Genomic DNA, 27,446 nt, shown 5'->3' on the forward strand with positions numbered 1-27,446 from the left:
TATATTATATATATATATAGGAGGAAGTGAAGTGTTTTAGATATCTGGGAGTGGATTTGGCACCAGATGGAACCATGGAAGCAGAAGTGAATCATAGGGTGGGGGAGGGGGCGAAAGTTCTGGGAGCGTTGAAGAATGTGTGAAAGTCGAGAACATTATCTTGGAAAGCGAAAATGGGTATGTTTGAAGGAGTAGTGGTTCTAACATGTTATATGGTTGCGAGGCATCGGCTATGGATAGATTTGTTTGGAGGAGGGTGGATGTGCTGGAAATGAGATGTTTGAGGACAATATGTGGTGTGAGGTGGTTTGATCGAGTACGTAATAATAGGATAAGTGAGATGTGTGGTAATAAAAAGAGTGTGGTTGAGAGAGCAGAAGAGTGTGTTTTGAAATGGTTTGGTCACATGGAGAGAATGAGTGAGGAAAGATTGACCAAGAGGATATATGTGTCAGAGGTGGAGGGAACGAGGAGAAGTGGTAGACCAAATTGGAGGTGGAAAGATGTTGTGAAAAAGATTTTGAGTGATCGGGGCCTGAACCTGCAGGAGGGTGAAAGGCGTGCAAGGAATTGAGTGAAATGGAACGATGTGGTATACCAGGGTCGACGTTCTGTCAATGGATTGAAGCAGGACATGTGAAGCGTCTGGAGTAAACCATGGAAAGTTGTATGGGGCCTGGATGTGGAAAGGGAGCTGTGGTTCCAGTGCATAATTACATGACAGCTAGAGATTGAATGTGAACGAAAGTGGCCTTTGTTGTCTTTGTTGCACCGAAACCACAGCTCCCTTTCCACATCCAGGCCCCACAAAACTTTCCATGGTTTACCCCAGACGCTTCACATGCCCTGGTTCAATCCATTGACAGCACATCGACCCAGGTATACCACATCGTTCCAATTCACTCTATTCCTTACACGCCTTTTAACCCTCCTGCATGTTCAGGCCCCAATCACTCAAAGTCTTTTTCACTCCATCTTTCCACCTCCAATTTGGTCTCCCACTTCTCCTCGTTCCCTCCAGCTCCGACACATATATCCTCTTTGTCAATCTCTCCTTACTCATTCTCTTCATGTGACCAAACCATTTCAAAACACCCTTTTCTGCTCTCTCAACTACACTATTTTTATTACCACACATCTCTCTTACCCTTTCATTTCTTACTCGATGAAACCACCTCACACCACATATTGTCCTCAAACATCTCATTTCTAGTACATCCACCCTCCTCTGCACAACTCTATCTATAGCCCATGCCTCGCAATCATATAATATTGTTAGAACCACTATTCCTTCAAACATACCTATTTTTGCTTTCCAAGATAACATTCTCGACTTGCACACATTCCTCAACACTCCCAGAACTTTTGCCCCCTCCCCCACCCTATGACTCACTTCCACTTCCTTGGTTCCATCCACTGCCAAATCCACTCCCAGATATCTAAAACAACTCATTTCCTCCAGTTTTTCTCCATTCAAACTTACTCTCAGTTGACTTGTCCCTCAACCCTACTGTACCTAATAACCTTGCTCTTATTCACATTTACTCTCAGTTCTCTTCTTTCACACACTTTACCAAACTTAGTCACCAGTTTCTGCCGTTTTTTACCTGAATCAGCCACCAGTGCTGTATCATCAGCGAACAACAACTGACTCACTTCCCAAGCTCTCTCATCCACAACAGACTGCATACTTCCCCCTCTTTCCAAGACTCTTGCATTTACCTCCCTAATAACCCCATCCATAAACAAATTAAACATCCATGGAGACATCATGCCCCCCTGCTGCAAACCAACATTCACTGAGAACCAATCACTTTCCTCTCTTCCTACACATACACATGCCTTACATCCTCAATAAAAACTTTTCACTGCTTCTAACAACTTGCCACCCACACCATATATTCTTAATATCTTCCACAGAGCATCTCTATCAACTCTATCATATGCCTTCTCCAGATCCATAGATGCTGCATACAAATCCATTTTCTTTTCTAAGTATTTCTCACATACATTCTTCAAAGCAAACACCTGATCCACACATCCTCTACCACTTCTGAAACCACACTACTCGTCCCCAATCTGATGCTCTGTACATGCCTTCACCCCCTCAATCAATACCCTCCCATATAATTTCCCAGGAATACTCAACAAACTTATACCTCTGTAATTTGAGCACTCACTCTTATCTCCTTTTCTTTTGTACAATGGCACTATGCAAGCATTTTGCCAGTCCTCAGGCACCTCACCATGAGTCATACATACATTAAATAACCTTACCAACCAGTCAACAATACAGTCACCCCCTTTTTTAATAAATTCCACTGCAATACCATCTTCATCTCCCGCAAAGCTTTTACTACCTCTTCTCTGTTTATACCACCTCGACCTAAACACCTTATATCTGCCACTCTATTATCAAACATATTCAACAAACCTTCAAAATACTCACTCCATCTCCTCACATCACCACTACTTTTTATCACCTCCCCATTATCCCCCTTCACTGATGTTCCCATTTGTTCCCTTGTGTTACGCACTTTATTTACCTCCTTCCAAAATATGGTTTGGTCACATAGAGAGAATGAGTGAGGAAAGATTGACAAAGAGGATATATATGTCAGAGGTAGAGGGGTCGAGAAGTGAGAGACCAAATTGGAGGTGGAAGGATGGAGTGAAGAAGATTATGAGCGATTGGGGCCTGAACATACAGGAGGGTGAAAAGCATCCAAGGAATAGAGTGAATTGAAATGATTTGGTATATCAGGGTGGATATGCTATCAGTGGATTGAACCAGGGCATGTGAAGCGTTTGGGGTAAACATTGAAAGTTTTGTGGGCCCTGGACGTGGAAAGTTTGAATTGATTTAAATTGAGCCTGTTTAACTTGGGTTAGTTCTATATGTGTTTTTTATGTTTTGTTCTATTTTATTCCTGTGTGATACTTGCATATGATTTTGTTTGAGTGTGAAAAAGGTTTGAACATACCATTGCACAGTCGATATCACCTTTTATAGAACTTGGCGTAGATTAGAATTTTTAGATAAAAATTTTACATTTGTGTCAAATAAGATGAATTTGAAGGAGACAAGGTATTAGTATTAAAAAGTAAAAAGAAATTGTAGTTTTTGATTGAACAGTCTTCATTCAAATTGTGAAGGGAATGTAGCTTCTTTATTAAGATTTATATGTTTTTTCTTCCAGTGGACTAGACAGAAATGAGTACAATCACATAACAGCAACATATTTCCTGTTGGCGGAACGCAAACTTCGTGCACACCGTCTTCAACAAGCTAACTTAGCAAAGAATGCTGTCACTAGTCCTGTGATGTCAGTCAGGTAATTATGATAAATTTTCTTGGTGAATATCAAATATGCAGTGTACTTTACTCTTTCAGCAAAATGCCTGTAATTCTTGCAGATGGGTTAACTTTAATTAAGAAATAGGAAAAGTAGAAGTATGTCCTTTCCTTTCTTGGCAGAGAGGATGTGTTGTGAGAAAAAGCCATACAATGTGAATGTAGTTTTACATAGTGAAATGAGAAATCACCAGGACTCCACTTCAGTCCCAGTATTCCTGTCTCTATATCAGAAATACAAACACAAAACTCAAACATATTATATCATTTATTTTCTTTTCTACGTCAGAGGCTTCAGTCACAGACAGAAGTCCACATCAAGGCCAGGCCTTAATTAATTATATAGAGAGATTAATGAAGAGGAAAAGAAGAGACAAAGGAAAGTACTTACAAAATTTGTAGGAAATGAAAACCCTGTCTTTTAAAATGTGCCAGTTCATAGTTGTTGGGAAAGACATGAGAGACTAGAGAATTCCAAAGCTTTGAGGTGTACGGAGAGAAACATTAATCAAAATGGCCCAAGCTTTAGTTGCCAATTGCCACACAGTAATCATGTGATGCAGCAGCTTGCTAAGAATTGCATGATCTACCTAGTGATTGGTGCACACAAGTAGCCAGTTATCAGGAGCAAAAACTAAAGTAATACCTATAGAAGGGGAAAGTGAACCAAATTTGCAGTGTAGGGCAGGTAAGTCAAGTTTTGAAGTTAGACTGGGAAAGTTTACAAATTGGACAGCTTACAACTCAACTCTTGTCAAGTACGGATGCAGAACTAGAACCACCCCAGATGTGAGAGCAGTACTCAGTATAAGGATAGATCAGTCATTTATATAAGTGGAGCAACTGTTCGGAAGAAAAGAAATTTCAACATACAAACAGGACTTCCAGTTTCTTAGAGGTAGACTTAACTATTTCCTTAATGTGGATTTTCCAAGATAAAGTGGATGGTATAGTAATACCAAGAGGTGGAATTACAGGACCATCAAAGGAGAAAGGAAAGATGAAAAATTTTCAATAGAGAGAGGGTTAGAAACTAGGTTTGCCACCAAACTGTGTCATCAGTGAACAGCAATTGACTCACTCACAACAGACTGCAGACCTACCCTCTCCGCACCATCTATCAACAGATTAAACAGCCATAGTGATATCACATACCCTTGCCACAAACTCACCTTCTTGAAACATTCATGCTTCTCTCATTCTACTTGCACACTTCTTAATCTCTTGATAGGATATAAATATCATATCCCTGGGGATAGGGGAGAAAGAATACTTCCCACGTATTCCCTGCGTGTCGTAGAAGGCGACTAAAAGGGGAGGGAGCGGGTGGCTGGAAATCCTCCCCTTTCTTGTTTTTTTTAATTTTCCAAAAGAAGGAACAGAGAAGGGGGTCAGGTGAGGATATTCTCTCTAAGGCCCAGTTCTCTGTTCTTAATGCTACCTCGCTAACGCGGGAAATGGCAAATAGTATGAAAAAAAAAAAAAAAGAAATGTATACACATATACATATTCGTACTTGCTTGTCCTCATCCATTCCTGGTGCCACCCCGCCCCACAGGAAACAGCATTGCCACCCCTTGCATCTGCGAGGTTGCTCCAGGAAACGGATGAAAAATAGGCCACATCTGCTAACACTCATTCTCAAGCTGTCATGTGTAATGCACAGAAGCCACAGGTCCTAATCTGCACCTAGGCCCCACAGACCTTTCCATGGTTTACTCTGGATGTTTAACATACCCTTTTGAGTCCATTGGCAGCACTTTGACCCCAGTACACCACATTATTCCAATTCACCCTATTTCATGCATGCCTTTCACCCTCCTGCATGTTCATGCCCATATTGCTCAAAGTCTTTTTCACTCCATCCTTCCACCTCCAATTTTGTCTCCTGCTTCTCCTTGTTCTTTCCACCTCTGATACATATATCCTCTTTGTCAACCTTTCCTCATTTATTCTCTCCATATGTACAACCTTTCCTCATTTATTCTCTCCATATGTCTCCATATGTCCAATCCTCTTCTGCTTTCTCAACCACTCTTTTTATTACCATGCATCTCTCTTACCCTTTTATTGCTTATTCGATCAAACCACCTCACACCACATATTATCCTCAAAGTTTTCATTTCCAACACATTCACCCTCCTCCATACAATTTCATTTATAGCCCATGCCTCACAATCATATGATATTGTTGGAACTACTATTCCTTCATGCTCCCAGAACCTTCACCCCCTCCCCCTCTCTATGACTCACTTCTTCCATATTTATATGAAAACAAATGCATTAACAATGATGTATCTATATTATGGTAGGGGATAGGAGAGAAAGAATACTTCCCACGTATTCCCTGCGTGTCGTAGAAGGTGACTAAAAGGGGAGGGAGCGGGGGGCTGGAAATCCTCCCCTCTTTTTTTTTTTTTTTTTTTTTTTTTTTTTTTTTTTTTCTAAAAAAAGGAACAGAGAAGGGGGCCAGGTGAGGATGTTCCCTCAGAGGCCCAGTCCTCTGTTCTTAACGCTACCTTGCTGATTCGGGAAATGGCGAATAGTTTGAAAAAAAAAAAGATAAGAGATATCATCTGCAAGGGAAAATTAGTAGAGATCTTTTATTCTTTTTATCATAATTATCCCCACAGTTTCCCCTCATAATCAAATCCTTGCCTACTTTCATAATGTCTTTTGTTACAGGATAAGAATGATTGCCTCAAGTTGAAATCTGGTTGTGCTAATGTATTGTTTTCCTTACTGGTTTGTCATTTTATGTAATGCCTTAATGAGTTATTGTCAAGAAAAGTTCATTGTTGCACTGTGAAATGTTTTTTCAAGCCATCATCAGTCGTTAGTTATGTGACCCGTGAACCCCTTTTGCAGAGCTCTCTTGTAGTATTTGAGGTTGTACCCTTGTGGGAGCAGGATAAGATAGGCCCATTTTAGGCTGCAGGGTCATTGATAATGCTGTACTCCTTTCCATCCACTGATGGGGATACAGACATATGAAGGATGATTTCCCCCAACCCTACAGTGTTACCACTTGCAGGCAGGGTCCAGGGACACCTCATTAATATTACTATTAATGTCACTGTCAATGAATAAATTTATTCTGGTGGTAAGACTTTACCACTAGAATAAACTTATTCATTGACAGTGACATTAATAGTAATATTTTTTAGGTCTAAATGTTTCTTCCACTCAGGCAAGGTTATTTCTATTATTATGTATCATACTTAACCGCTGTCTCCCGCATTAGTGAGGTACCACAAGGAAACAGACGAGGAATGGCCCATCCCACCTACATTCTTTCTTTCTTTCAAACTATTTGCCATTTCCCGCATTAGCGAGGTAGCGTTAAGAACAGAGGACTGTGCCTTTGAGGGACTACCCTCACCTGGCCCAATTCTCTGTTCCTTCTTTGGAAAATTAAAAAAAAAACGAGAAGGGAGGATTTCCAGCCCCCCGCTCCCTCCCCTTTTAGTCGCCTTGTACGACACGCAGGGAATACGTGGGAAGTATTCTTGCTCCCCTATCCCCTATCCCCATAAACACCCACACACACACACACATACATATACATTGCATTATTATTATTATTTTTTTTATTATATGTTGTTGCTGTCTCCCGCGTTAGTGAGTTAGCACTGGGAAACAGACAAAAGAATGGCCCAACCCACCCACATACACATGTATATACATAAACGTCCACACACACATATACATTTCAACATACTTTACTTTGTCTCTGTCTCCTGCGTTAGCGAGGTAGCGCAAGGAAACAGACAAAAAAAATAGCCCAACCCACCCACATACACATGTATATACATTCATGTCCATACATGCACATATACATACCTGTACATTTTAACGTGTACATATATATACATACACAGGAATATACATACATATATACACATGTACAAAATTCATACTTGCTCCCTTTATTAATTCCTGTCGCCACCCTGCCACACATGAAATGACAACCCCCTCCCCCTGCACACACTCGAGGTATTGCTAGGAAAAGACAACAAAGGCCACATTCGTTCACACTCAGTCTCTAGTTGTCATGTATAATGCACTGAAACCACATCTCCCTTTCCACATCCAGGCTTCACAAAACTTTCCATGGTTTACCCCAGATGCTTCACATGCCCTAGTTCAATCCACTGACAGCACATCGATCCCGGTATACCACATCGTTCCAATTCACTCTGTTTCTTGCATGCTTTTCACCCTCCTGCATGTTCAGGCCCTGATCGCTCAAAATCTTTTTCATTCCATCCTTCCACCTCCAATTTGGTCTCCCACTTCTCGTTCCCTCCACCTTTGACACATATATCCTCTTTGTCAGTCTCAATCTTTCCTCACTCATTCTCCATGTGACCAAACCATTTCAGTACACCTTCTTCTGCTCTCTCAACTACACTCTTTTTATTACCACACATCTCTCTTACCCTTTCATCACTTTCTCAATCAAACCACCTCACACCACATATTGTCCTCAAACATCTCATTTCCAACACATCCACCCTCCTCCGCACAATCCTTTCTGTAGCCCACGCCTCACAACCATATAACATTGTTGGAAACACTCTTCCTTCATACATACCCATTTTTGCTTTCCAAGATAATGTTCTCGCCTTCCACACGTTTTTTAACGCTCCCAGAACTTTCGCCCCCTCCCCCACCCTGTGACTCACTTCCGCTTCCATGGTTCCATCCGTTGCCAAATCCACTCCCAGATACCTAAAACACTTCACTTCCTCCAGCTTTTCTCCATTCACACTTACCTCCCAATTGACTTGTCCCTCAACCCTACTGTACCTAATAACCTTGCTCTTATTCACATTTACTCTCAGCTTTCTTCTTTTACACACTTTACCAAACTCAGTCACCAGCTTCTGCAGTTTCTCACCCAAATCAGCCATCAGCACTGTATCATCAGCGAACAACAACTGACTCACTTCCCAAGCCCTCTCATCTACAATAGACTGCATACTTGCCCAGCTCTCCAAAACTCTTACATCCAAATCCATTTGTTTTTCTAAATATTTCTCACATACATTCTTCAAAGCAAGTACCTGATCCACACATCCTCTACCACTTCTGAAACCAAACTGCTCTTCCCCAATCTGATGCTCTACATGCCTTCACCTTCACAATCAATTTTTTTTTTTTTTTTTTTATACTTTGTCGCTGTCTCCCGCTTTTGCGAGGTAGCGCAAGGAAACAGACGAAAGAAATGGCCCAACCCCCCCCATACACATGTATATACATACGTCCACACATGCAAATATACATACCTACACAGCTTTCCATGGTTTACCCCAGACGCTTCACATGCCTTGATTCAATCCACTGACAGCACGTCAACCCCGGTATACCACATCGCTCCAATTCAATCTATTCCTTGCCCTCCTTTCACCCTCCTGCATGTTCAGGCCCCGATCACACAAAATCTTTTTCACTCCATCTTTCCACCTCCAATTTGGTCTCCCTCTTCTCCTTGCTCCCTCCACCTCCGACACATATATCCTCTTGGTCAATCTTTCCTCACTCATCCTCTCCATGTGCCCAAACCACTTCAAAACACCCTCTTCTGCTCTCTCAACCACGCTCTTTTTATTTCCACACATCTCTCTTACCCTTACGTTACTCACTCGATCAAACCACCTCACACCACACATTGTCCTCAAACATCTCATTTCCAGCACATCCATCCTCCTGCGCACAACTCTATCTATAGCCCACGCCTCGCAACCATACAACATTGTTGGAACCACTATTCCTTCAAACCTACCCATTTTTGCTTTCCGAGATAATGTTCTCGACTTCCACACATTCTTCAAGGCCCCCAGAATTTTCGCCCCCTCCCCCACCCTATGATCCACTTCCGCTTCCATGGTTCCATCCGCTGCCAGATCCACTCCCAGATATCTAAAACACTTCACTTCCTCCAGTTTTTCTCCGTTCAAACTCACCTCCCAATTGACTTGACCCTCAACCCTACTGTACCTAATAACCTTGCTCTTATTCATATTTACTCTTAACTTTCTTCTTCCACACACTTTACCAAACTCAGTCACCAGCTTCTGCAGTTTCTCACATGAATCAGCCACCAGCGCTGTATCATCAGCGAACAACAACTGACTCACTTCCCAAGCTCTCTCATCCCCAACAGACTTCATACTTGCCCCTCTTTCCAAAACTCTTGCATTTACCTCCCTTACAACCCCATCCATAAACAAATTAAACAACCATGGAGACATCACACACCCCTGCCGCAAACCTACATTCACTGAGAACCAATCACTTTCCTCTCTTCCTACACGTACACATGCCTTACATCCTCGATAAAAACTTTTCACTGCTTCTAACAACTTTCCTCCCACCCCATATATTCTTAATACCTTCCACAGAGCATCTCTATCAACTCTATCATATGCCTTCTCCAGATCCATAAATGCTACATACAAATCCATTTGCTTTTCTAAGTATTTCTCACATACATTCTTCAAAGCAAACACCTGATCCACACATCCTCTACCACTTCTGAAACCACACTGCTCTTCCCCAATCTTATGCTCTGTACATGCCTTCACCCTCTCAATCAATACCCTCCCATATAATTTACCAGGAATACTCAACAAACTTATACCTCTGTAATTTGAGCACTCACCCTTATCCCCTTTGCCTTTGTACAGTGGCACTATGCACGCATTCCGCCAATCCTCAGGCACCTCACCATGAGTCATACATACATTAAATAACCTTACCAACCAGTCAACAATACAGTCACCCCCTTTTTTAATAAATTCCACTGCAATACCATCCAAACCTGCTGCCTTGCCGGCTTTCATCTTCCGCAAAGCTTTCACTACCTCTTCTCTGTTTACCAAATCATTTTCCCTAATCCTCTCACTTTGCACACCACCTCGACCAAAACACCCTATATCTGCCACTCTATCATCAAACACATTCAACAAACCTTCAAAATACTCACTCCATCTCCTTCTCACATCACCACTACTTGTTATCACCTCCCCATTTGCGCCCTTCACTGAAGTTCCCATTTGCTCCCTTGTCTTACGCACTTTATTTACCTCCTTCCAGAACATCTTTTTATTCCTAAAATTTAATGATACTCTCTCACCCCAACTCTCATTTGCCCTTTTTTTCACCTCTTGTACCTTTCTCTTGACCTGTCTCTTTCTTCTATACATCTCCCACTCAATTGCATTTTTTCCCTGCAAAAATCGTCCAAATGCCTCTCTCTTCTCTTTCACTAATACTCTTACTTCTTCATCCCACCACTCACTACCCTTTCTAATCAACCCACCTCCCACTCTTCTCATGCCACAAGCATCTTTTGTGCAATCCATCACTGATTCCCTAAATACATCCCATTCCTCCCCCACTCCCCTTGCTTCCATTGTTCTCACCTTTTTCCATTCTGTACTCAGTCTCTCCTGGTACTTCCTCACACAGGTCTCCTTCTCAAGCTCACTTACTCTCACCACCCTCTTCACCCCAACATTCACTCTTCTTTTCTGAAAACCCATACAAATCTTCACCTTAGCCTCCACAAGATAATGATCAGACATCCCTCCAGTTGCACCTCTCAGCACATTAACATCCAAAAGTCTCTCTCACATCACAATCAATACCCTCCCATAAAATTTCCTTGGAATACTCAACAAACTTGTACCTTTGTACTTTGGACACTCACCTTTATCCCCTTTGCCTTTGTACATTGGCACTATGCATGCATTCCGCCAATCGTGAGGCACTTCACCATGAGCCATACATACATTGGATATCCTCACAAACCAGTCAACAACACAGTCACTCTCTTTTTTGATGAATTCCATGCAATACCATCCAAACCCGCCGGCTTTTATCTTCCGCGAAGCTTTCACTACCTCTTCTCTGTTTACCAAATCATTCTCCCTGACCCTCTCACTTCGCACGCCACCTTGACCAAAACACCCTATATCTGCCACTCTATCATCTAACACATTCAACATACCTTCAAAATACTCACTCCATCTCCTTCTCACATCACTACTACTTGTTATCCCATCTTGTCTTATGCGCTTTATTTACCTCATTCCAAAACATGTTTTTATTCTCCCTGAAATTTAATGATACTCTCTCACCCCAACTCTCATTTGCCCTTTTTTTCATCTCTTGCACCTTTCTTTTATTCATCTCCCAGTCATTTGCACTATTTCCCTGCAAAACTCGTCCAAATGCCTCTTTCTTCTCTTTCACTAATAATCTTACTTCTTCATCCCACCACTCACTAACCTTTCTAATCTGCCCACCTCCCACGCTTCTCATGCCACAAGCATCTTTTGCACAAGCCATCATTGATTCCCTAAATACATCCCACTCCTCCCCCACTCCCCTTACGTCCTTTGCTCTCACCTTTTTCCATTCTGCACTAAGTCTCTCCTGGTGCTTCCTCACATGTCTCCTTCCTCTCACTTACTCTCACCACTCTCTTCACCCCAACATTCTCTCTTCTTTTCTGAAAACCTCTACAAGATGATGATCACACATCCCTCCAGTTGCCCTTCTCAGCACATTAACATCCAAAAGTCTCTCTTTCATGCGCCTATCAATTAACACGTAATTCAATAACACTCTCTGTCCATCTCTCCTATTTACATATGTATACATATGTATATCTCTCTTTTTACCAGGTGTTCCCAATCACCAGTCCTTTTTCAGCACACAAATCTACAAGCTCTTCACGATTTCCATTTACAACACTGAACACCCCATGTACACCAATTACTCCCTCAACTGCCACATTACTCACCTTTGCATTCAAATCACTCATCACTAGAGCCCAGTCTCTTGCCTCGAAGCTGCTAACACACGGACTCAGTTGCTCCCAAAGCACTAGCCTCTCATGATCTTTCTTCTCACGGCCAGGTTCATAGGCACCAATAATCACAGATCTCTCTCCTTTTACTTTCAGTTTTACCCATATCAATCTAGTTTTCTTTCTTACACTCTCTCACATATTCCCGCAACTCCTGCTTCAGGAAGAGTGCTACTACTTTCTTTGCTCTTGTCCTCTCACTAACCCCTGACTTTACTCCCAAGACATTCCCAAACCACTCTTCCCCTATACCCTTGAGCTTCTTTTCACTCACGAGCCAAAACATCCAGGTTCCTTTCCTCAAAAATACTTCCTATCATTCCTTTTTTTTTCATCTTGGTTACATCCACACTCAATTAGACACCCCAATCTGAGCATTCAAGGAGGATGAGCACTCCCTGCATGACTCCTTCTGTTTCCCCTTTTAGAAAGTTGAAATACAAGGAAATGGGGTCTCCAGCCCCCGCTCCCATCCCCTTTAGTCGCCTTCTACGACACGTGGGGAATGCATAGGAAGTATTCTTTCTCACCTATCCCCAGGGATATTATTTCTTATACTTAATTATCGTCTCCCGCGTTAGCGAGGTAGCACAAGGAAGCAGACAAAAGAATGGCCGAACCCACCCACATACACATGTATGTACATAAATGCCCACACATGCACATATACATACCTATACATTTCAACATATACATGCATATTCATACAGACATACATATATACACATTTCCATATTCATACTTGCTGCCTTCATCCATTCCCATCACCACCCCGCCACACATGAAATAGCACACACACACACACACACACACATACTGTGTGAGGTAGTGCTAGGAAAAGACAAAAATGCCACATTCATTCACACTTAGTCTCTTTCTCTCATGTGTAATGCACTGAAACCACACTGCCCTTTCCATATCCTGGCCCATAAAACTTCCCATGGTTCACCCTAGATGCTTCACATTCCCTGGTTCAGTCCATTGACAGCGCGTCGACCCTGGTATACAACGTCATTCCAATTCACTCTTCTCCTTGCATGCCTTTCACCCTCATGTATGTTCAGGCTCCAGTTGCTCAAAATCTTTTTCACTCCATTGTTCCACCTCCAATCTGAGAGGGAGTGCCAGAAACAGACAAATAAAAGATCTCATTTGCTCACATTCATTCTCTAACTGTCATGTGTAATGCACCAAGAGTATAGCTCCCCGTCCACAACCAGGCCCCACAGACCTTTCTGTCATTCTCCCCAACTGCTTCATGTGCCATTGTCAGCATTGTTCCCAGTATGCCACATCACTACAGTTCCTTCTGTTCTGTGCATGTCTTACACCCTCCTGCATGTTTAGGTCCTCAAGCACTTAAAACCTTTTTCACTCCATCCTTTTTATCTTCAGTCCAGTCTCTCTCTCTCTCTCTCTCTCTCTCTCTCTCTCTCTCTCTCTCTCTCTCTCTCTCTCTCTCTCTCTCTCTCTCTCTCTCAGCACACCATCTTCAGCTTTCTCAACAACATTTCCTATTACCACACCTCTCTTTAACCTTATTGTTTCTTACTTGGTTAATCCTCCTCACACCACATATTGTCCTCAAATATTTCAATTTCATCATATTTTCCCTCTTCTGTATATTCTCATCTATAGCCCATACTTTTGCATATCTATATACAACTCCACTGGGACTATTATACCTTCAAGCATGTCAGTCTTTACCTTCCCAGATAGCGACCTCTCTTTGCACACATTCTTCAGTGCTCCCAGGACCTTTACCTCCTTACCCATCCTATGGTGCACCTGAGCTTCCATGGTTCCATTTGCTGCTATATATATTCCTATGTATCTAATGCACTCCACCTCCATAGGATTCTTTTTATTTGAACTCACTTTCTGAATAATCTTTCTTCACTTCTAAATCTAATAACCTTGCTTTTATTCATATTTACTCTCAACATTCTTTTTTCACATTCTCCCAAAGTCAGACACCAGCTTCTGCATTTTCTGACTTGAATCTTCCACCAGTACTGTATCATCAGCAAATGACAGCTAATTCACCTTCAAGGCTCCATCATCCCAGAAAGATTGCATACCCCTTTCTCAGACCCTTCCATTCACCTCACTCACCACCCCATCTCTATGTAGGTCGAATATAACTAGCCTTGGTGACGTCACATACCACTGCTGTAGACCCACCTTCATCTGGAACCACTTACCTTCTTCTCTACCTACTTGCACACATTCTTTACTCTCTTGATGAAAACTCATTACTTCTTATAGCTTTCTTCTCACACCTAATATTCATAACATCCCTGGGAATAGGGGAGAAAGAATACTTCCCACGTATTTCCTATGTGTTGTAGTAGGCAATTAAAAGGGGAGGGAGCGGGGGGCTGGAAATCTTCCCCTCCCATTTTAATTTTTCCAAGATAATGAACAGAGAAGAAGGCCAAGCGAGGATATTCCCTCTAAGGCTCACTCCTCTGTTCCTAACACTACCTCGCTGATGCGGTAAATGGCGAATATACATGGGGAAAAAAATGTCTTCCACAGAGTACCTCTATCAACCCTGTTGGATGTTTTTTCAGATCCATAAATGCCACATACAAATCATTCTGTTTCTTTAAGTATTTCTCACACATTCTTCAAAGCTCCACCTGATTCACACATCCTCTCCCACTCCTGCAACCACATTGTTCCTCCCCAAGTCTCATCTTTTCACGCCACCACCCTCTCAATGTCCACTCTTCTTTACAATAAATCAGGTACACTCAACACTGTAAATCTAACATTAGCCTTTGTTCCCCTTGCATTTATATAGTGGCACTACACAAGCATTCTATCAATCCTCAGGTACTGCATCAATCAACAACACAGTCACCCCCTTTCTTAAGGAATTCAACTGCAGTACCATCCACTCCAACTGTCTTGCCACATTTCATCTTACAGTGTTTAAACCACCACCCCTCATTTTGCTGAACCACTTGCCATGACTATTTTATGTATTTCTCCAACCCAAACATCCTTCATCTGCCAACCTGCTATCAAACACATTCAATAGTCTGGTAAAGTACCCACTCATGTAATAATGAATGTAAGACTTCAGCAGAGTTCTCACTTTGACTTTGATGCCCATTCATGTAGTGTTGATGTGAACTGCATGTGTGGTGTAGAAAAATAAACTGTATCTAATTGAATCTGAGCAAGATTTTTTGTGAAATGCAAGGGAATATTGTATTTAATTTTCTATATTTTGCTGGAGTGCCTGAACCAGGGCATATGAAACATCTAGGGTAAACCATGGAAAGTTCTATGGGGCTTGAATGTGGATAAGGAGCTTGGACCTGGATGTGGACAAGGAGCTGAGTGTGAACGAATGTGGCCTTTTTTGTCTGTTTTCCTGGCGCTACCTCGCTGAAGCAGGGGGTAGTGATGCTGTTTCCTGTGGGGCAGGGTAGTGGATGAAGGCAAGCAAGCATGAATATGTGCATGTGTATATATGTATTTGTCTGTGTATGTGTATTTATGTGTGTGGATGTAACCAAGATGAGAAAAAAGGAGAGATGCATAGTATGTTTGAGGAAGGGAATCTGGATGTTTTGGGTCTGAGTGAAATGAAGCTCAAGGGTAAAGGGGAAGAGTGCTTTGGGAATGTTTTGTGAGTAAAGTCAGGGGTTGGCGAGAGAACAAGAGCAAGGGAAGGAGTAGCACTACTCCTGAAACAGGAGTGGTGGGATTATGTGATAGTGTAATAAAGTAAACTAGATTGATATGGGTAAAACTGAAAGTGGATGGAAAGAAATGGGTGATTATTGGTGCATATGCACTTGGGCATGAGAAGAAAGATCATGTGAGGCAAGTGTTTTGGGAGCAGCTGAGTGAGTGTGTTAGTGGCTTTGATGCATGAGACCGGGTTATAGTGATGGGTGATTTGAATGCAAAGGTGAGTAATGTGACAGTTGAGGGAATGATTGGTGTACATGGGGTGTTCAGTGTTGTAAATGGAAATGGTGAAGAGCTTGTAGATTTGTGTGCTGAAAACGGACTGGTGATTGGGAATACCTTGTTTAAGAAGAGAGATATACATAAGAAGGAGTCATGCGGGGAGTGCTCATCCTCCTCGAAGGCTCAGATTGGGGTGTCTAAATGTGTGTGGATGTAACCAAGATAAGAAAAAAGGAGAGATAGGTAGTATGTTTGAGGAAAAACCTGAATGTTTTGGCTCTGGGAATGTTTTGGGAGTAAAGTCAGGGGTTGGTGAGAGGACAAGAGCAAGGGAAGGAGAAGCATTACTCCTGAAACAGGAGTTGTGGGAGTATGTGATAGAGTGTAAGAAAGTAAACTCTAGATTGATATGGGTTAAACTGAATGTGGATGGAGACAGATGGGTGATTATTGGTGCATATGCATCTGGGCATGAGAAGAAAGATCAGGAAAGGCAAGTGTTTTGAGAGCAGCTGAGTGAGTGTGTTAGTAGTTTTAATGCAGGAGACCAGGTTACAGTGATGGGTGATTTGAATGCAAAGGTGAGTAATGTGGCAGTTGAGGGAATAATTGATGTACATGTGGTGTTCAGTGTTGTAAATGGAAATGGTGAAGAGCTTGTAGATTTATGTGCTGAAAAAGGACTGATGAATGGGAATACCTGGTTTAAGAAGAGAGATATACATAAGTATACCTATGTAAGTAGGAGAGATGGACAAAGAACGTTATTGGATTATGTGTTAATTGATAGGCTCGCGAAAGAGAGACTTTTGGATGTTAATTTGCTGAGAGGTGCAACTGGAGGGATGTATGATCATTATCTTGTGGAGGCGAAGATGAAGATTTGTAGGGATTTTCAGAAAAGAAGAGAGAATGTTGGGGTGAAGAGAGTGGTGAGAGTAAGTGAGCTTGGGAAGGAGACTTGTGTGAGGAAGTACCAGGAGAGACTGAGTGCAGAATGGAAAAAGGTGAGAGCAAAGGACATAAGGGGATTGGGGGAGGAATAGGATGTATTTAGGAAACAGTGATGCTTTGCGCAAAAGATGCTTGTGGCATGAGAAGCGTGGGAGGTGGGTTCATTAGAAAGGGTAGTGAGTGGTGGGATGAAGTAAGATTATTAGTGAAAGAGAAGAGAGAGGCATTTACATGAGTTTTGCAGGGAAACAGTGCAAATGACTGGGAGATGTATGAAAGAAAGAAGCAGAAGGTCAAGAGGAAGGTGCAAGAGGTGAAAAAGAGGGCAAGTGAGAGTTAGGGTGAGAGAGTATCATTAAATTTTAGGGAGAATAAGATGATGTTTTGGAAGGAGGTAAATAAAGTGCATTAATCAAGAGAACAAATGGGAATATCGGCGAAGGGGGCTAATGGGGAAGTGATAACAAGTATTGGTGATGTGAGGAGACGGAGCGAGTATTTTGAAGGTTTGTTGAATGTGTTAGATGATAGAGGGGCAGATATAGGGTGTTTTGGTTGAGGTGGTGTGCAAAGTGAGAGGGTTAGGGAGAATGATTTGGTAAACAGAGAAGAGATAGTAAAAGCTTTGCGTAAGATTAAAGCCAGCAAGGCAGTGGGTTTGGATGGTATTGCAGTGGAATTTATTAAAAAAGGGGGTGATTTTATTGTTGACTGGTTGGTAAGGATATTTGATGTATGTATGACAAAGTAAAATAAATAAAATAGATAAATGTGTATTTTTTTTTTTTTTTTTTTTTTTTTTTTTGCCGCTGTCTCCCGCGTTTGCGAGGTAGCGCAAGGAAACAGACGAAAGAAATGGCCCAACCCCCCCCCCATACACATGCCTTGATTCAACCCACTGACAGCACGTCAACCCCGGTATACCACATCGCTCCAATTCACTCTATTCTTTGCCCTCCTTTCACCCTCCTGCATGTTCAGGCCCCGATCACACAAAATCTTTTTCACTCCATCTTTCCACCTCCAATTTGGTCTCCCTCTTCTCCTCGTTCCCTCCACCTCCGACACATATATCCTCTTGGTCAATCTTTCCTCACTCATTCTCTCCATGTGACCAAACCATTTCAAAACACCCTCTTCTGCTCTCTCAACCACGCTCTTTTTATTTCCACACATCTCTCTTACCCTTACGTTACTTACTCGATCAAACCACCTCACACCACACATTGTCCTCAAACATCTCATTTCCAGCACATCCATCCTCCTGCGCACAACTCTATCCATAGTCCACGCCTCGCAAGCATACAACATTGTTGGAACCACTATTCCTTCAAACATACCCATTTTTGCTTTCCGAGATAATGTTCTCGACTTCCACACATTCTTCAAGGCTCCCAGAATTTTCGCCCCCTCCCCCACCCTATGATCCACTTCCGCTTCCATGGTTCCATCCGCTGCCAAATCCACTCCCAGATATCTAAAACACTTCACTTCCTCCAGTTTTTCTCCATTCAAACTCACCTCCCAATTGAATTGACCCTCAACCCTACTGTACCTAATAACCTTGCTCTTATTCACATTTACTCTTAACTTTCTTCTTCCACACACTTTACCAAACTCAGTCACCAGCTTCTGCAGTTTCTCACATGAATCAGCCACCAGCACTGTATCATCAGCGAACAACAACTGACTCACTTCCCAAGCTCTCTCATCCCCAACAGACTTCATACTTGCCCCTCTTTCCAAAACTCTTGCATTCGCCTCCCTAACAACCCCATCCATAAACAAATTAAACAACCATGGAGACATCACACACCCCTGCCGCAAACCTACATTCACTGAGAACCAATCACTTTCCTCTCTTCCTACACGTACACATGCCTTACATCCTTGATAAAAACTTTTCACTGCTTCTAACAACTTGCCTCCCACACCATATATTCTTAATACCTTCCACAGAGCATCTCTATCAACTCTTATCATATGCCTTCTCCAGATCCATAAATGCTACATACAAATCCATTTGCTTTTCTAAATATTTCTCACATACATTCTTCAAAGCAAACACCTGATCCACACATCCTCTACCACTTCTGAAACCACACTGCTCTTCCCCAATCTGATGCTCTGTACATGCCTTCACCCTCTCAATCAATACCCTCCCATATGATTTGCCAGGAATACTCAACAAACTTATACCTCTGTAATTTGAGCACTCACTCTTATCCCCTTTGCCTTTGTACAATGGCACTATGCACGCATTCCGCCAATCCTCAGGCACCTCACCATGAGTCATACATACATTAAATAACCTTACCAACCAGTCAACAATACAGTCACCCCCTTTTTTAATAAATTCCACTGCAATACCATCCAAACCTGCTGCCTTGCCGGCTTTCATCTTCCGCAAAGCTCTTACTACCTCTTCTCTGTTTACCAACTCATTTTCCCTAACCCTCGCACTTTGCACACCACCTCGACCAAAACACCCTATATCTGCCACTCTATCATCAAACACATTCAACAAACCTTCAAAATACTCACCTCATCTCCTTCTCACATCACCACTACTTGTTATCACCTCCCCATTTGCGCCCTTCACTGAAGTTCCCATTTGCTCCCTTGTCTTACGCACTTTATTTACCTCCTTCCAGAACATCTTTTTATTCTCCCTAAAATTTAATGATACTCTCTCACCCCAACTCTCATTTGCCCTTTTTTTCACCTCTTGCACCTTTCTCTTGACCTCCTGTCTCTTTCTTTTATACGTCTCCCACTCAATTGCATTTTTTCCCTGCAAAAATCGTCCAAATGCCTCTCTCTTCTCTTTCACTAATACTCTTACTTCTTCATCCCACCACTCACTACCCTTTCTAATCAACCCACCTCCCACTCTTCTCATGCCACAAGCATCTTTTGCGCAATCCATCACTGATTCCCTAAATACATCCCATTCCTCCCCCACTCCCCTTACTTCCATTGTTCTCACCTTTTTCCATTCTGTACTCAGTCTCTCCTGGTACTTCCTCACACAAGTCTCCTTCCCAAGCTCACTTACTCTCACCACCCTCTTCACCCCAACATTCACTCTTCTTTTCTGAAAACCCATACAAATCTTCACCTTAGCCTCCACAAGATAATGATCAGACATCCCTCCAGTTGCACCTCTCAGCACATTAACATCCAAAAGTCTCTCTTTCGCGCGCCTGTCAATTAACATGTAATCCAATAACGCTCTCTTTATATGTATGTTTATTATTTATTTATTTTGCTTTGTCGCTGTCTCCCGCGTTTGCGAGGTAGCGCAAGGAAACAGACGAAAGAAATGGCCCAACCCACCCCCATACACAATGTATATACATACACGTCCACACACGCAAATATACATACCTATACATCTCAATGTACACATATATATACACACACAGACACATATATACCCATGCACACAATTCACACTGTCTGCCTTTATTCATTCCCATCGCCACCCCGCCACACATGGAATACCATCCCCCTCCCCCCTCATGTGTGCGAGGTAGCACTAGGAAAAGACAACAAAGGCCCCATTCGTTCACACTCAGTCTCTAGCTGTCATGCAATAATGCCCGAAACCACAGCTCCCTTTCCACATCCAGGCCCCACACAACTTTCCATGGTTTACCCCAGACGCTTCACATGCCCTGATTCAATCCACTGACAGCACGTCAACCCCGGTATACCACATCGATCTAATTCACTCTATTCCTTGCCCTCCTTTCACCCTCCTGCATGTTCAGGCCCCTATCACACAAAATCTTTTTCACTCCATCTTTCCACCTCCAATTTGGTCTCCCTCTTCTCGTTCCCTCCACCTCCGACACATATATCCTCTTGGTCAATCTTTCCTCACTCATTTTCTCCATGTGCCCAAACCATTTCAGAACACCCTCTTCTGCTCTCTCAACCACACTCTTTTTATTTCCACGCATCTGTCTTACCCTTCCATTACTTACTCGATCAAACCACCTCACACCACACATTGTCCTCAAACATCTCATTTCCAGCACATCCACCCTCCTGCGCACAACTCTATCCATAGCCCACGCCTTGCAACCATACAACATTGTTGGAACCACTATTCCTTCAAACATACCCATTTTTGCTTTCGGAGATAATGTTCTCGACTTCCACACATTCTTCAAGGCTCCCAGGATTTTCGCCCCCTCCCCCACCCTATGATCACTTCCGCTTCCATGATTCCATCCGCTGCCAGATCCACTCCCAGATATCTAAAACACTTTACTTCCTCCAGTTTTTCTCCATTCAAACTTACCTCCCAATTGACTCGACCCTCAACCCTACTGTACCTAATAACCTTGCTCTTATTCACATTTACTCTTAACTTTCTTCTTTCACACACTTTACCAAACTCAGTCACCAGCTCCTGCAGTTTCTCACATGAATCAGCCACCACATGAATCAGGATATATGTATGTATATAGGCATTATTTATATATGTGTGCATACGAGTGGATAGGTCATTCTTCGTCTGTTTCCTGGTGCTACCTCGCTGATGTGGAAAACCGATTAAGTATAATAGATAAATGAATGATGTTTATAGCAATAAAACTACCATGTTCTAGATTATTACTGATTTTCCAAGAAATTAGATTGTAAATTTAGAAAAGTATTGACAGAGTGGTTAGAATTGTAGGTTTGATTTCGCCTCACACACCGTAGGAGGTAAGCCCTTAGTGTGCATAGCTGTAATAGAAATTGGTTAATGTGACAGCAAACAGCATACATAGATTTAAGAAGTTTTATGACTAGAAAGTGCTTAAGGCATAGGGCCTCACAAGTGTAAAACTTCATCCCTGTAGTGTACATATAGGTAATTAATTACAGGGATGCAGAGTTACTGAAGCATAGGTGCTCTATCCATGCCAACCCAGCAGCAGGGTTGCAGGATATAGAAACAAATATAGTGAAGCTGGTGATATATATAATTTTGTGAGGTAGTAAGAATACGAGAAGTTTTGATTTGATATTACATGGAACCATGGAAGCGGAAGTGAGTCATGAGGTTGGGGAGGTGGCGAAAGTTCGTGGAGCATTGAAAAATGTGTGGAAGGCGAGAAAGCTATCTCGGAAAGCAAAAAATGAGTATGTTTGTAGGAATAGTGGTTCTGACAATGTTATATGGTTGCAAGGTGTGGGCTATAAATAGTGCTGTGCGGAGGAGGGGGATGTGCTGGAAATGAGATGTTAGAGGAAGACATGTGGTGTGAGGTGGTTTAATCGAGTAATTAATGAAAGGGTAAGAGATGTGTGGTAATAAAAAGAGTGTGGTTGAGAGAGCAGAAAAGGGTGTTTTGAAATGGTTTGGTGACTTGGAGAGAATGAGTGAGGAAAGATTGACCAAGAGGATATATGTGTCAGAGGTGGAGGGAATGAGGAGAAGTGGTAGACCAAATTGGAGGTGGAGAGATGGAGTGAAAAAGATTTTGAGTGATCGGGGCCTGAACATGCAGGAGGGTGAAAGGCGTGCAAGGAATAGAGTTAATTGGAACGATGTGGTATACCGGGGTCGACATGCTGTCACTGGATTGAACCAGGGCATGTGAAGCGTCTGGGGTAAACCATGGAAAGTTCTGTGGGGCTTGGATGTGGAAAGGGAGCTGTGGTTTCGGTGCATTATTACATGACAGTTAGAGGCTGAGTGTGAACAAATTTGGCTTTTTTTCTCTTTTCCTAGCGCTACCTCGCGCACATGAGGAGGGAGGGGGTTGTTATTTCATGTGTGGCGGGGTGGCGATGGGAATGAATAAAGGCAGACAGTATGAACTATGTACATGTGTATATATGTATATGTCTGTGTGTGTATATATATGTATACGTTGAAATGTATAGGTATGTATATTTGCATGTGTGGATGTGTATATATATACATGTGTATGTGGGTGGGTTGGGCCATTCTTTCATCTGTTTCCTTGCGCTAACGCGGGAGACAGCGACAAAGTATAATGAATGGTAATGAATCTGTGTTTGATTCACTCCATGCACTTGGAAATAGTTAATCATAGTTGATAAAATTTCACTTTTTCTCGCCCAAAAAATGATCATGATAATTTTCTTTTTAGAAAATCTGGTGGCAGCTTGGATGAAAATACAATGCAGACTACAACAGACACATCTAGATTTATCCAAGGACCACAGCTTTCAAAAGACGATATGGCAAGTGGCATCCTCCACAATAAGTTGTCAGAGGTGAGTCATAGCTATCTTGCTTATATTCCCATTATCCACATTTTTATGTGTCAGAGTTCATAGTTTCTGCATCCAGCTGTATTTCACACAAGTTTACGCATCTGGAAGATCAATATAGTTTATGACTATTGAAAATGCATTGAATAAGAAATGGTTACTAAAGATAATGGAGGTATCCTATAATATTAGACAGGTGTGAAAATACAGTAAGAAGAGTAATGTGATTCACTAACAGGCACAGTTTAATTTTTATGGAGACAGGATGTTAAGAGACTTTTACTTAATATGTTTAGTTCAAAGCAAAAGAGCTATGAAATATTGTTTTATATTAATCAGTTATATGGGAAATGTGAGTTTTATTTGTAAATTGTAGTGAAGAATCGTTACGTTGTCCCTTGTTATGCATAATTGATTTTCTTGTTATAGGCAAACATTATGTTTGCTTGGGTGAATTTAGAGCCTTTAGAAAGGTCCTGGGAAACACCAGGACTCTTTCATAGAAACTGGTCCTGGGGTAATGAAAATTCATTGAAATGATAGATATGTAATAAATTGTTTTTGAATGACATCTAGGCATAACATGAATTACTTGTTAAGAATATACAGAATGCAGTGATGTTGGATGACCTCATCTTTGGAGACTAACGAGAAGCTGTCATCATTGAAGAAGATAGGTGGATTATGAGAATCTTTGAAATTGTAAGCAAGACCATGTATGACACTTTTCAAAGTACTCTCTGTCCTCATGGAACATTATTGCATATTATTACAAGTCCAGAGAGTGGCTAAAGGAGTAAGGAGATTAACAAAGACACTTTCATCTTAAAAAGATTGGTGTATTTCGAAAACTTTAATACCATATAAGCATTACCTTTAATGATACTATTCAGAGCAGTTGTTCTGTTCTGTTTGGAACACTGTGGTAATACCGCTAAGAATTCATAGAGTGGCTGAACTGGTATATGTTGAGAGGTCATTCACTATTTTCATCAGCTCATTATGGTTTGTAGTTTACTAGGACAGATTGAAAGCTCTTAGTATTGATTTATCATACCATAAGCATGAGTGTCATATAGTATATATGCATAGACAATGTCAGAAAACTGTAGAGATACATATGATTTTTTTTCATACATGTTCGCCATTTCCTGCGTTTGCGAGATAATGTAAGTAACAGATGACTGAGCGTCTAAGGGAAAACTCCTCACGTGGCCCCCTTTTCTGTTCCTTCTTTTGAAAAAGTAAAACTGGAGGGGAGGATTTCCAACCCCTTGCTCCCACCCCTTTTAGTCGCCTTTTACGGCACACAAGGAATACGTGGGTGGTATTCATTCTCCCCTAACCCCAGGAATAACATCATGTTATATGAATGGGAAATGCTGGTAAGCCTGAGAGATATATTTTCTTATATGCAAGGAAAATATTTTAAAAGCTTATGATTTAATCTGCTTATATGGAGAATCCAATGCTGGAATGAGAGACTCAGCACTCTGCAGATTAAGTCTGTTTGAAGGCAGAAGTGCTATTGTATGTATGATAGGGAAAGTTCTGGAAACATCTTTATTCAAGCTTGTTAAGCCTACGTTGGCTAATATGAAAAATATTATGAAGATCCCTTTGGATTCCCTCAAAAAAAGTTATGTAAGTTCCTTCATAGCATACCAAACTGGCTTTCTTATACAGGATATGACTGGAAGAGAGCTGCAATATCCAACAAACTGGTACTTTCACCAAGGAAGACTGTGTGATATAAAACAATCCCTAAAATCAACAAAAGGTACATTTAAGGTAACCTTTTTCATGTAGTAGATTTTAAGGAAGGCAGTGTGGTCTTTGTGAAGAATGAATAATGATGGTAATAACATGCAAATGGGACAATTGTTACAGCTGGAAATTAGACAGGTCATCATATGTTTTGATTTGTTGGTGCAAATTTACAGTGAAAGCAGGTTATCAGTCCAGTAGAATGTATTTTATGAGTTAGAGCTGTAGATGGCGATAAATGAAATATTAGTTTAACAGAAAGCTAATTGGGAAAGTGAATGATAGTGTGTGACGGAAATGGTTTAGATTTGTGCTGAAAGTTATTATGCAAGCATCAGGGAATCAAAGGTACTGCTAGTGAGGCTACTTTAAGTTAGTTGAAGGTACACAGTTTGAGGAATATAAAGTTTAATTTGTATTTAATTGGTGCATATGATAGGAAGACTAGCTTTTGGAATTAATATTGCATCTGACTGTTTGCATAAATCCCATCCCTTACTCATATTTTTCAAAGTATGTTCCAAAAATGATCAGTGCTTTATTTGATTTTAAAATATGTATGTACTATCAAAGTAGTACAAAATATTTTGTCACGAATGATATTATTTTAGAAATATTACATGGTGAAATACACAGTTTTTAAGGATGTGGTTTATCTCGGTGAATGCAAAATAATTGTGAACCTTAGAATATGTACTTGTTTGAATTTTAGATTTAAAAAGACATTGAGAGTAGTAAGAAAAAAAATGAGTTTGTCAAAGAAATGCATAAATCTTATTACATATATCATAACTAGTACAGGGAAGGATGATGTGAAAAAGATTTTGAGTGATTGGGGCCTGAACATACAGGAGGGTGAGAGGCGTGTAAGGAGTGAATTGGAATGATGCGTTATACCTGGGTCGATGTGCTGTCATTGGATTGAACCAGGGCATGTGAAGCATCTGGGATAAACCATGGAAAGTTTTGTGGGGCCTGGATATGGAAAGGGAGCTGTGGTTTTGGTGCATTGCACATGACAACTAGAGACTGAGTGTAAATGAATGTTGCCATTGTTGTCTTTTCCTAGTGCTACCTCACGCGCATGCGCGGGGGGATGGGGGTGCTATTTCATGTGTAGTGGGGTGGCGACAGGAATGGATGAAGGCAGCAAGTATGAATATATACAGGTGTATATATGTCTGTGTATGTATATGTATGTATGCATTGAAATGTATAGGTATGTATATGTCTGTGTGGGCGTTTATGTATATACATGTGTATGTGGGTGAGTTGGGCCATTCATTGTGTGTTTCTTTATGCTACCTCACTAATGTGGGTGACAGCAACTAGGTATGATGATGATAATGATAATAATAATAGGACAGGGTACCATTTATTACTTTGATTATCCCATTAGATAGGAGCCTCTGAAAACACTACACTAGAGTTACCCTGTGCCAGCAGCTTTTAAGGGTAAGGCACGAAAGACTTAAGAATATGCCTTGGAGTTCATCCTTCATTGAGACCTGCTGTGGCCACCCTTTTGAAGAAGTTCCTGAAGGGGATAGTCATAAGAGATATGAATATTTAGATTATCCGAGGACATTGCCATCAACATTTGTCTCTGGCTGTCATGTTATGTAGATTATCACTGTATCAAGGAAACTAGAAATACTGAATACTATTTTAATGCCCTTCAAATGTATAACTGACAATACAAGCAAATGGTTGGGCTGTTACAGAAAGACATACGGATGACTTTACTTTGGTCCACCCTATAGCATCAGCTGGACTATCCAAGTTGGAGCTTATCTCTTCTTTAGATGAAGAAATATCTTCATTTCTTTGTCTACTTAGTCATCACAGTCAGATTCATCATCATTTAGCAAATTTGGGGTGAAAGAATGGCAAAAAGGCAATTAGAAATAAGCCAGATGCTTGCATCTGTTCCAAGAGATGCCTTTCTCAATCTACAAGAATAGAAAAATTTTTGTGGTGCCATCTATTGAGAAAACCACCTGCCATGCTTGTATCTGCTGGGAATGAAGAAGAAATCTGAAATTCCATTTGAGTTATCTATCTGTCTAATTATGTCTCTGTAACCCACTCCCTTGAAGGGGATGATCATAGCAAGTCTCCAATTATTCCTGTCCATTCATGCATCCCTCGCATACACCATTTTATGCATTCTTCCACCATTTCTCACCCTCCAGTACTCTTCCCTCTATTATCCCATTTCACAGGTGATCTTACTATCCCTTTAATCATGTTATTATGCAGTCCTTGTAAACTCTCCATTATTGTCCTTCCATATGCCAAAACCACCTCAAG

At 41.4% G+C, this 27,446-nt stretch overlaps 1 protein-coding gene across 11 annotated transcripts in view; it reads left to right on the top strand.

Annotated features, from left to right (window-relative positions):
- Snrk (SNF related kinase) overlaps nt 1–27,446 on the top strand; it is an 852,818-nt gene that overhangs the window by 702,371 nt on the left and 123,001 nt on the right. For all 11 annotated transcript variants that reach the window (XM_071663342.1, XM_071663341.1, XM_071663344.1 and 8 more), the window contains 2 exons: nt 3,201–3,335; nt 23,243–23,369. In XM_071663342.1, coding sequence (XP_071519443.1) covers nt 3,201–3,335; nt 23,243–23,369 — 262 coding nt within the window. The remainder of the gene's footprint in view (nt 1–3,200; nt 3,336–23,242; nt 23,370–27,446) is intronic.

The sequence above is a fragment of the Panulirus ornatus genome, chromosome 7 (genome assembly GCF_036320965.1).
Source record: "Panulirus ornatus isolate Po-2019 chromosome 7, ASM3632096v1, whole genome shotgun sequence".
Lineage (NCBI taxonomy): Eukaryota > Metazoa > Arthropoda > Malacostraca > Decapoda > Palinuridae > Panulirus > Panulirus ornatus.